Source organism: Danio rerio, chromosome 5 (genome assembly GCF_052040795.2).
Source record: "Danio rerio strain M-AB ecotype USA chromosome 5, GRCz13ab, whole genome shotgun sequence".
NCBI classification, from domain to species: Eukaryota; Metazoa; Chordata; class Actinopteri; order Cypriniformes; family Danionidae; genus Danio; species Danio rerio.
This window is the reverse complement of record NC_141025.1, coordinates 10,143,638-10,156,210: the sequence shown is the minus strand read 5'-3', so window position 1 is coordinate 10,156,210 and position 12,573 is coordinate 10,143,638. Positions and strand designations below refer to the sequence as shown.

Sequence of the window (12,573 nt, the reverse complement as noted above, 5' to 3'; positions counted from 1 at the left end):
AAAATAATGTACATTACGGTTTTTATCCCAGTGTTCGGTTTGGTCCAACAACCCAGTATTTTTAAAGTGTATTCACAAACATCTTTAAAAAATTACACTACACACAAAAAAAAAGCTGGGTTGTTTTAACATTGGGTCAAATATGGACAAACCCAATGTTGGGTTAATTTCTTTAAATTTAATTTACATCACAGTTTTAATCCCACAGTTCGGTTTGCCCATATTTGACTCATCATTGGGTTAAAACAACCCAGCATTTTTTTAGAATGTACCAAACATTTAAACACCATCTATTGCTGTTTATTTAAAGGAAAGTATATTCCGAGGATCCCACTCTTCTTCTAATCCAAAACATTCACACTCTTCCTCCTCTGCGAGTTACAGCATGTTGCTTTTTGAAGTATAGATTTGCCTAATCTGATTACAGATCATTGGATTGTCAGTGTGCCATAAAACAGTGCTCTAGAGGAGAGAGACGCTGTCCAGCCAACAAAAGACGACCGTCCAGCCAGCAATGCACCTGCCTGCACTCTTAACCAGCTCTCCTGTCTCGCAAAGATAACACTTTCTACCCTCTCTTCCAGCTTTTTTTTTTTCTTTTTCGGTGGGAGGGGGGCAAATATAGGGATTTATGACCCTTCTAGCCACCCCCCCACCTTTTTTTTGGAGACGGGCTCAGACAGAGTGGGAAAAAATTTAGCATGCAGCATGTGAATTGGTTTAGACGTATAAAGAGATCAGGGCTAATCGGTTGGCACCAGAGACACTTGTGCATTCAGCCTGGTTTTCGGGGAGGGCAGCGGAGCGCGGGTGTGAATGCATGTGAGAGACGGAGGGAGGGAGAAGCCCATGATCTGCTCCATTGTGATAACAGATTTAGGCAGAGTGTGGGGTTTCGATAAGGAAAAGCACACTCAATAGAAGATTAGCCGCATACTTGGAGTAGAACAGTGAAGGAGAGGAGGACACTTGGAGAGAAGAGGAGATGCGGGGATGCGTTAGTCATGCTGAAATAGATTCTGCTTATTATTATTTGTTATTAATTGCGCTCTTTGCATCACTTTGACACTTTGCTTTAAATATCAGTTGCTGTGTAACAACATGACTCGTGCATGAGCATTTGGCTCGGTGCATTATTGAAGAAAAATAAGTGCGTTAAATGTTGACAAATATTTGACTGGATGGATTCAGTGTCAGAGTTGTGATTGTGCTCATATGTGAGTTTCAGTTAAATCGGTCAAATTTAGTGCAAAATATGGATTGTTTCTTTGCATGTACTATAATGAGGACAAAATGTTGCAGAATTTACTTTGAAAAATATTTAATTTAGAAAACACAATTAATTATGATCTTTTCACCGCTTTGACGTTTGATCTATACAGCTGAAGTGAAAATAATTAGCCCCCTTTTAATATATATTTTTTAAAATATATTTGCCAAATGATGTTTAACAGAGCAAGGAAATTTTCACAGTGTCTAATAATGTATTTTTCTTCTGAAGAAAGTCTCATTTATTTTATTTTGGCTAGAATAAAAGCAGTTTTTAATATTTTTTTAAAACCATTTTAAGCTAAAAATTATTAGCCTCTTTAAGCTATTTTTTTCCGATAGTCTACAGAACAAACCATCGCTATACAATAACTTGCCTAATTACCCTAACCTGCCTAGTTAACCTAATTAACCTAGCTAAGCCTTTAAATGTCACTTTAAACTGTATAGAAGTGTATGTATTTATTATACATACATATACACACACACACACATATATATATATATATAGACACACAGTTGAAGTCAGAATTATTAGCCCCCTTCAAATTTACGAATATATTTAAATATTTTCCAAATGATGTTTAACAGAGCAAGGAAATTTTCACAGTATGTCTGATAATATTTTATCTTCTGGAAACAATCTAATTTGTTTTATTTTAGCTAGAATAAAAACAGTTTTATGATTAACACTATTTTGGGGACAAAATTATTAGCCCCTTTAAGCTATATTTTTTTCTCGACAATCTACAGAACAAACAATCGTTATCCAGTAACTAGCCGAATTACCCTAACCTGTCTAGTTAACCTAATTAACCTAGTTAAGCCTTTAAATGTCACTTTAAGCTGTAGAGAAGTGTCTTGAAAAATATCTAGTCAAATATTATTTACTGTCATCATGGCAAAGATAAAATAATGGCTAATAATACAGTAACATTATATAAGCAGTTGAAAATGACTACTAAACTATTTAAACTATTAAAAATGACTCAATATTGGTGGTTTATGCAAGTGTCCTGTATTAATGCTAAATAATATTAATCATATTCATACATCAAACATTGCAATAATATAGTAACATTCATTCATTCATTTTCCTTTGGCTTAGTTCCTTTTTTATCAGCTCGACAAAGCGGAATGAACCACCAACTATCCCAGCATATGCTTTATGCAGCGGATGCATTTCCAGCCACAATCCAGTACTGGGAAACACCCCACACCCATTTACACACACACTCATACACAACAGCCAATTTTGTTTACCCAGTTCACCTACAGCGCATGTGTTTGGACTGTGGGGGAAACCAGAGCAGATGGAGGAAACCCACACCAACATACAAACTCCACACAGAAATGCCAATCGGTCCAGCCAGGACTCGAATCAGCGACCTTCTTGCTGTGAGGACACAGTGCTCACCACTGAGCCACTGTGCCACCTAATATAGTAACAATATGCAATAATATAGCTACAGTGTGAAACAAATAATACAAAAATCAGCTTCAGCTGTGCAACAATACAGTAAATATGCTTTTGTTTGACAACAGAGGCTTACGTATGCACACATTCAAGGTTATGATGCATAGTGTGTGTTGTTTGAACACCGGCCCTAAACTGGAAGGGATCGTGTAAATAAGCATTAGTTGCCATTCACACACTCGCCAGATGAGCTTTGCTTTTCTGTGTTTGGTTTTAGGATCACGACGTTGGCTTTTTTGTGTTTGCAGCAGTGATTGTGTGTTGTGTTAAATGGTGATTAGTACAGAGGGCGGTCAGCTGCTGGCTAAAAGTGCAACAAACAGCTGCCCACAAACAAAGTCTTTTTTTCTGTGGTGAAGATATTAACACAGCTAATTTAAGCTGTAACAGAATTTAAATTACCAAATTAAATTAATCAAATTAATTATTTAATTTATTTTTAAGGTCAATATGCTGTACAGTTGAAGCCATCCTATGAAATTAGATTTTTTTCATAGTGCTGTTTACACAACACAACAATTTTAATAACCTCTAATTTTTTTTTTTTTTTGTCGTTGCCATGATGACAGTACAAAATAGTTTACAAGACATTTGTGTTCTGCTTACAGTTCAATTTAAAAGCTTAACTAGGTTAACTAGGCAAGTCAGGTTAATTAGTCATGGACAACCGGCTTGTTCTGCAGCCAACTGAAAATAACAATTTATTAAGAGAGCTAATAATATTGACCTTAATATATAAGATTTACCTTTATTTATTCCAGCCAAACTAATAGGAAACACTGTGACAAAATTCCCTGCTCTTGGACATCACTTCAGAATTTATTTGGAAAAACACTTACATTTAACATGAGGGCTGATCATTTTGTCATAGCTGTATATTTAGACTAAACCATGTTCAATTGCAGTTTTTTTTTTTTCACAGTTCAAAACAAAAAAGGAGGGTTTGAAGCATTAACTCTGCAAAAAAATGTCTTGTTTCTAGTGCAAATACCTAAAAATATTTAAAGCAAGCATCATTTTCTAGACAAGCAAAAGATATTGTTTTGTTTCCAGAAATAATTCGAAAAAATGAAGTGAGTTTTTTCCTAAAACAAGCAAAATATTCAAGTTTTGGCTTTGAAATAAGATTACTTTTCTTACCCCGTTGGCAGATTATTTTGTTTGTTTTAAGGAAAAACTCATTTAATTTTGGAATTTTATTTCTAAAATCAAGGCAATATTTTGTACTTGTCCTTGTCCTAAAATCCTTCTCGATTTAAGACTTTGATATTTGGACTATCAGACAAAGAGAAAACCTCCAAGAAAATATATATATTTTTTGCAGTGAAAACAAAAGCGCAATATTTATTTTCTGATTCTAATAAATGGCCCCTTGGTTTCATTACTTTATGTAAAATATTTGTATGTGTGTGTGTGTGTTTGTTAGGTTTTAGGGCTAAATATGAGTGTGTGTATAAATGAGTGTGTGGATGTTTCCCAGAGATGGGTTGCGGCTGAAAGGGCATCCGCTGCGTAAAAACTTGCTGGATAAGTTGGTGGTTCATTCCGCTGTGGCGACCCCAGATTAATAAAGGGACTAAGCCGACAAGAAAATGAATGAATGAATGAATGAATGAATAAATGAATGAATGAAAACATCTGAATGTTCCTAACAGGTTCAGTGAAATTACTTCAGTAAAAAAATTATTTTCCCCTATGTAATCTGCACATTAATAATAACATTTTCCCTGTTAAATATTCAATTACAGATAAAACTCTATTTTATTAGATGCACATTTTAAAATAGACTAAAGCAATGTTCATGTGCAGTGTATTTTATTCTCAGCTCAATACAAAACAAGCATCAAAAACAAAAAAAGGCCAAAATATTTTGTTCTGATTCTTCTTAAAATCAAAAATTTTAACCAGGATTCTCACTCACACACACACACACACACACACACACACACACACACACACACACACACACACACACACACACACACACACACACACACACACACACACACACACACACACACACACACACACACACACACACACAAACACACATACACACACAGTTAACTGGCATAAAATTTGATTCAAAATAAAATTTAAAAATATTTTTTTAATTAAAAAAAGTGTACGTTCATGCCGTTTTTTATGATTACATAAAAACATCTTATAAAATATATTTCAATATTAATTCAGATTATTTTATTTGATAATATAAAATAGTGATTATTGGAATAATCTTAAGAGTACAAACATACTGTAGTACTTTATATTGTTATTATATCTTACATATATATGTAAATTTGAACTACATAAATCTACATTTACTGATTTACACACACACACACACACACACACACACACACACACACACACACACACACACACACACACACACACACACACACACACACACACACACACACACACACACACACACACACAGTTAACTGGCATAAAATTTGATTCAAAATAAAGTAAATGGTCCCTAGGTTTCATTACTTCATGCTAAATATTTGTGTGTGTGTGTGTGTGTGTGTGTGTGTGTGTGTGTGTGTGTGTGTGTGTGTTTGTTTGTTTGTTAGGTTTTAGGGTAAAATATAAAAACATCTGAATGTCTTAACATGAAAAAAAATTCATCTATCAAATCTGCAAATTAGTCATCAGTTTTAAAATATTCAGATAAAAATCAAATTAAGGGAAATCCTAAGACTTCATTTTAATAGATGTACAGTTTAATAGATGCTCTGTATTGTTTGATCTCTGTGCACCTGACTGGTCATTGACGAGCGTGGATTTTGACTCCAGGATGACCTCTGGACCAAAAGTTAAGCTGTGTCCACAATCCCCTCTCCTATGTGGCCTGGACACTTGCAGAGGTCATCGCTGTGGTCAAACAGCGCGCAAACAGACCGTTATCTGACCACGGCATATAAAAGCCAATCAGAATCTTCAAAGCACACCAAACACATGCACACTAATTCACACAAAACAGTCAATTCACAGATTGTCCGAAAGGGCTTTTTAAAACCTTTTATTATCAAACGGACTAATAAATTAAATACAATAAATAATCATTTTCAGGTAACACAATTATCTGATAGGAACGAAAAGATTCTACAACTCGAATGACGAATGCGCAAAAATAATCTTTGGCAAAACACGTTTTATATTTGTTAACGCAGAGCAGTTTAAACAGTGACAACATTTCCATTTAATAAATTACAATTTAATGTACAACTGAGCTGAATCCACATTCATAACATAAATATTAAATAAAAACTTTCCCACATAAATTATAAATTCAAATCTGAGGTCGCCTTCAACCTCAAACAAAACATTCTTGAGCGTTCAGGAAATTAAATCTGATGATGGCAAGACACTGCAGCCAAAAACACCTTTTATTATACACCGGTTAATGTTGGACTTTCATAAAGTGCTTTTATTTTTAAGTCTATTGTTAAGAAAATACACTCTAAAGTTTTTCTTTTGTCATATTTTTTCAATTTGTGTCTGTAGTTTTCAACTATAATACATAAATTAAGGCATTTTTTGTTTTGCTTTGCATGCGCTGAGCTGTGAATGTGCACTTCAGCAGCACTTACATGCAGTTAAATTCATGTCATTAATCTGAAGGTTCTTGGAAAGAAAACTGCCCATGCATAATTTGCATATTTACACAAGAATATAGTTTTTTTGTGTGCTGGAATTGTAAGCAAATGAGTGCATATTTAATTAAGTAACCACTCCTCTTGTCGTACAGAATAAATTTGTAATTCTTAAAGGGATAGTTCACCCAAAAAGGAAAATTACCTCATCATTTACTCTCCCTTCATGGGTTTCTTTCTTCTGTTGGACACTATATATGCAAGATATTTTAAAGAATTGCTAATAGTTCTGGGCGATGTGGCAAAAATGCAATCTCGAAAATTACTTTCCACATTGAACGATAATGATTTTTATTTCAATATTAATATATCAGTTGTTAATGCTTCCAGATTTAAAAGAGTACCCCAACAATGACCGAAGCCACAAAAATCAGAGGGTCCATTAAATGGCATAACATATTTCCAGATGATACATTTTCAAACATCTCTAATAAAAATCTCAAATATCAACACACTTTTAGATTTAATTGTTGCACATTTCTGCTCTGTGATTGGCTTTTAGATCAATATAGAGTAAAAAAGTCCGGAGTTTATTATTGTTTTTGACACAAATTTGATCAAGATTCGATTTGATATCGTTAATATCCACAGCCCTATTTGATAGCACCCATTGACATCCATAAGAGGAAGAAAAATAATTGTGAGTTTTCATTTTTGGGTGAACTATCCCTTTAATGCAGTCAATCAATTGGGGAAGTATGACGATATAGTCCAATATTTTTACCCTATTCACCTGCAGTGTCTTGCCTTGATACTTAAAAAGAAGAGATGCTTCCAAAGTGCATCCTTGAGGACGCACACTGTATGTTAGGAATAGGAATTCCCGCTCCGTAACACACGAAAGCAATTTAAAAGCACAGACTCAGAATTTCCGTTCGTTCCATAATAGAATGGAAGAGATGAGCGATTATGATGTCATGTAGAGAACTTAAACATTCCGGAATCCATCTCCATGGTGACGTAACTTTAAAAATTGTTCCAATCTCACTCTAATGGAATTCTCCCTTCTTCAGAAGCGCACATTGGTTCAGTTCTACCAGGCTTCTGAGCTGTCGCAGCTGGAGCCGGGTGAGGGCGCGTCGGTGTCGCTGGTCCAGGTGCGGTCGGTGCGCAGGTTCTGCATGTTCCCTGTGAGCAGTGTCAGGAGCGCGGCTTGAGAATGAGCGGAGGGTTCGCCCCCTTGACTCTCCAGCAGAGTCACTAGGAAATTGATATAGCGCATGGCCAGTCGCAGGATCTCATTCTTGCTGAGCTTTTTCTCCGGCGGGTGCGTGGGAATGAGTTTCCGCAGCTCCGCGAAGGCTGTGTTAACATTATGTTGGCGCCAGCGCTCACGTGTGTTAGTGAACACCTTCCTGGTCATGTTACTGCAGTATTTCTGGTTTTAAAAAAAATAATAATTAATTTACAAATAATCTGAATATTCTGCATAAAATTTGGAAGAATCCAGTTAATAGCAACAAGTGCAAACAAATGATATCTTACCAATATCTGAAGTCTTGGAGCTTTATGAATGTTGGTGCATCAGGCACAAATTGCCGAGCATGAAAAAGCAAAAGAGTCCAGACGGCAGGTGAAGAGCAGCAGCGAGAACAGTGTTTAGAAAGGATTAAACGCTGTCGGATAACAGCAGAAGTAATGAGCTAACATCCGTTCTCTCTCTCTTTCTGTATCTCTGCAGTCCGACGCTCACTGAAGCCTTGAAGAAACTCCTGTGATGGTAAACAGGGTGAAGGGAGAGAGGATGAGGGAGGGGTGGGGGTTTGGCTCGGGCTTCTCATTTTTATAGTCTTGCTGCTGTGTGACGTTGTGAGGATTGAGAGGGGAGGGAATGACTTTTTTTTTTTTACATCTGCCATTAATGCATTTAAATTGATTCAAATAAATCAAAGCAAATACAAGGAAATCCAGCTTTTGAGCAAATGAACATGTAAAACAAACTGCTGTATTGTTGACTTAAACTGATTTTATTATATTATGACATTATACTAATTATAATATATAGTAATTTATATATATATATATATATATATATATATATATATATATATATATATATATATATATATATATATATATATATATATATATTGGAATTTTGAGCTAATATATGTATTAATAAATAATCATTTTGTAGTGATAAAAATATTTATCAATTAAATATTATAAATATTTTTTACAGGGTAATTTTATATATTTATTTAGTATATGAAAGGAACTAAATGTAGAATATTCAAATTATATAAAATGTATTACATGTTTAAATCACTCTAATAAGCATATTTAAATATTACAGTATATTATAACATTTTACATTACATATTAATATTGGTATTTTCAAATTTTAAAATGTTCCCGTTTACAAAGAAAATATTGTTATATCTATTTTTATTAAATATTTCAATGATACTAATAAATATATCTGATAACTACATTATATGTTATTAAATAATGCATGATATTATTATTCATATTTTCATATGTTTACGTGTTTAAGCAAAGAATTAATAATAAAATAATAAATAATAAAATAATAAAACAATAATTAAAGAATAATTAGATAAGTACTCAAATAATAAATATTTCTATGCTTAGGCAATTAAAACACTTAAATTTATTTATATTTAAAACACTTATATAATAAATATATTTTTGTTTTGGCAATTAAAAACACAAAAATAATAAATATGTTTATGTTTAGGCAATTATAAAACACTTAAATATTGTGAACCTTCATGTTTTCAGGCAATAAAACACTTATATAATAAATATCATGTTTGAATAATTAAAACACTTATATTATAATATATATTTATGTTTTGGCAATTAAGAACAGCTATATAATAAATATCTTTATGTTTAGGTAATTAAAAACACTTATATAATAAATATCATGTTTACACAATTAAAACACTTATATTATAATATATATTTATGTTTTGGCAATTAAGAACAGCTATATAATAAATATCTGTTTGCATGGGAATTTAAAACACTTAACTAATACGTATCTTCATGTTTAGGCAATTAAAAACACTTAAATAATAAATATATTTAGGTTTAAGCTAATTAAAACACTTTTATAATAAATATATGTATGCTTGGGCAATTAAAAACACAAAAATAATAAATATCTTCATGTTTAAGCAATTAAAAACACTTAAACAATCAATAGTTTTATGTTTAGGCAATTAAAACATTAAAATAATAAGTATTTTTGTGTTTAGGCAATTAAAAACACTTAAATAATAAATATCTTTGTTTAGGCAATTACAGTAAAAACACTGAATGTTTGGAAATGCATGGATTTATCACACAAATATGTAAAAGAAATAATGAAAAGAATGATCAAATTGGGCAAAAAAGTCAATCCTCACTATGCCTTTATATAGATTTGTTAAATATTATAACATAGTCGCTTTTATTTACGGAATAATAATAATGTCAACATATGTTCTTTATTAATTAACTTTTGCATCTTTCTAACATTTTTGCAAATAAACTTAACTGCTTGAGTAAACCAGCATAAGCCTCAAGTTTACTCATTACTAATCTTAAACACTTCCACATTCACCCCATCGGGCAACAACAGAAACAACACTATTCAAAGCAGACTTATTGCCTATGAGCTGGAACAAATACGTGGCTGTTGTACGAAATGTGTTTCCTTCTTTTGTTAAAATGCTGGACGTCCACCTGCTAACAGATCTATTACAGCAATAGTGACGTGACATCATAATGAAAACCTTCCTCTGATTGGAGGACACGGTGCCAAAAAAAAAAAAAAAACACCCTGACGGAGTAATAATATGGGTTTTGTGTGAATGATGGTAATCTTGTTTAGCATGTCCTGGGGCTCCACGTAAATGGCACTAGGTTATGACAGTGGCAAGCTTTTTTCAGTTTTTAGGGGGGTCGAGGTCTCCGAAGGCCCCTCTCGCTCTCTTCTCAACTCTCAACCTCCCTTCAGATCAAAAGCTGGTGTCTCGCTGCAGCAATTGTTGCGTTAAAAGTCTCTCTGAGAATTGTGGGGGATTTGCATAATGGGATTATGTAGGGATTAGGAGTCAGGCAGAGGACAGACACGGTTAGGACGGAGCTGAATTCACCACTCCATTCATTCGGACTGCAGCGTTCCACACACACTGCACCTGCAGAGCTGCTTTTCACAAACTAGATTCAAACTTCAGCACCACACAGACCTGCACAAAAACACACTCTCAACCAATGCACACTTTTGATTTACCTGCGAGCTCTGGCTTACTGTAGATTGAAATATCGGGAGTTGGATTTTCTGCATTGCAGTGAAATGAAGGCTTGGGTGTGAAGGCTGTGAAAAACACTGCAGTAATCTCTCAAATTTGGTCCAAAGTGTGCCTGCAATCAAAAGATGTTGAGTTTAATGTCATTTCAATCATTTAGTCCTGCAAGATCTAATAATCACAGCTTCAAATGAACAGGATAAATGTTTCTGTTTATATTTATTTTAAAGAAATTGAGTTATTTTAAAAACATTTTGAAGTAAATCAACATATTAATTATATATATATATATATGATACAACTTTGTGTTATAAATAATCTGATTTAAACTCCATATTTATTAGCCCCCCGTTTATTTTTCCCCAATTTCTGTTTAACAAATAGAAGATTTCTTTAACACATTTCTAAACATAATAGTTTTAATAACTCATTTCTAATAACTGATTTATTTTATCTTTGTCATGATGACAGTACATAATATTTTACTAGATATTCTTCAAGACACTTTTATACAGCTTAAAGTGACATTTAAAGGCTTAACTAGGTTAATTAGGTTAACTAGGCAGGTTAGGGTAATTAGGCAAGTCATTGTATAATGATGGTTTGTTCTGTAGACTATCGAAAAATATATAGCTTAAAGGGGCTAATAATTTTGACCTTAAAATGGTGTTTCAAAAACCAAAAAAAACTGCTTTTATTTTAGCCGAAATAAAACAAATAAGACTTTCTCCAGAAGAAAAAAATATTATCAGACATACTATGAAAGTTTCTTTGCTCTGTTAAACATCATTTGGGAAATATTCAAAGGGGGGAGGGCTAATAATTCTGATTTCAACAGTATTTTTTTTTCACATTTAATATCACATACATTTCAAATAATATCACATAATTTGCACATTTACAATATAAACATTTTTAAATAAAAATACAAATAAATAGAATAAAATATATTGTAATTTTCATTATACAATTATTATTATGTAATAATAGATCATATGTAACAATTTATATTTCTTTATTTGTAAGGTGAGAAATGCAATATGAGAAATAACACTTACAAAAGGGTTTAATGTGTTTATATTATTAAATTACAATTCTACTATAGTATATATTAATCTTAGTTAAAGCTAATATTACCATTTTTACAAACAAGTGCTGTATCTGTTACCATTCGGTAGCTTGGTATACAGTTGAAGCCAGAATTATTAGCCCCCTTTGATTTATTAATTAATTTTTTTTAAATATTTCCCAAATTACAGAAAGAAAGAACTTTTCACAGTATGTCTGATAATATTTTTTTCTTCTGGAGAAAGTCTTATTTGTTTTATTTTGTTTTAAATGTTTTAATTGTGATTTACACATTTCAATATAAAATAAAATAATCTTACTGCAAAAAAATAAAAAATTTAATTACATATGTATGATACAACTTTGCTTTAAAAATAAGATCACATATATTGCATACAATTATTTAAAACAGAAATATAAATAAGTTTACTTTGAAAATCCTAAAACTATAGTATTATGAAGTATAACCAAGTGTGCCGCAAGCCTGCGTTTGAGTGAAGGTCTCGGCCGTTAGATCGCCCCCTGGGGGCTGGCTGCAGTACAAGTCATAAAGCCCGCCTCCTCCGTGTTAATGAAGGAGACTTGAGCCCAAATAAAAAAATTAATTACACTTGCAATAAAATGTCCCGAAAGATGGTTCTGGTCGATTAAGGCACTGATTATTGTGCTGAAATAGGTGCAGATCCTCATTTTTGTAAACAGTTTGTTTTTAGCAGTAATTTAATGCTGGGCGTGTCATCGTGATTGACAGCTGTGATTGACAGTTTCTCAAAGCAGCGCATCTGAGCTTCGGCAGAAGACTGAAGTGTTATTACTCGATTTCTGTGATATT

At 32.9% G+C, this 12,573-nt stretch overlaps 2 protein-coding genes across 2 annotated transcripts in view; both read right to left on the bottom strand.

The window, feature by feature from the left end:
• Positions 1–6,240: 6,240 nt before the first annotated feature.
• On the bottom strand, positions 6,241–8,170 carry tal2 (T-cell acute lymphocytic leukemia 2). Its single transcript, NM_201339.4, is given in 2 exon segments — positions 6,241–7,789; positions 7,897–8,170. A coding segment is annotated over 1 exon segment (330 nt). The 5' UTR covers positions 7,775–7,789; positions 7,897–8,170; the 3' UTR covers positions 6,241–7,444.
• Positions 8,171–10,646: 2,476 nt separating this feature from the next.
• The window catches only part of shoc1 (shortage in chiasmata 1), a 62,964-nt gene continuing 61,037 nt past the window's right edge, over positions 10,647–12,573 (bottom strand). The window contains exon 30 of the mRNA XM_087253090.1: positions 10,647–10,788. Coding sequence (XP_087109216.1) covers positions 10,767–10,788 — 22 coding nt within the window. The 3' untranslated portion in view covers positions 10,647–10,766. The remainder of the gene's footprint in view (positions 10,789–12,573) is intronic.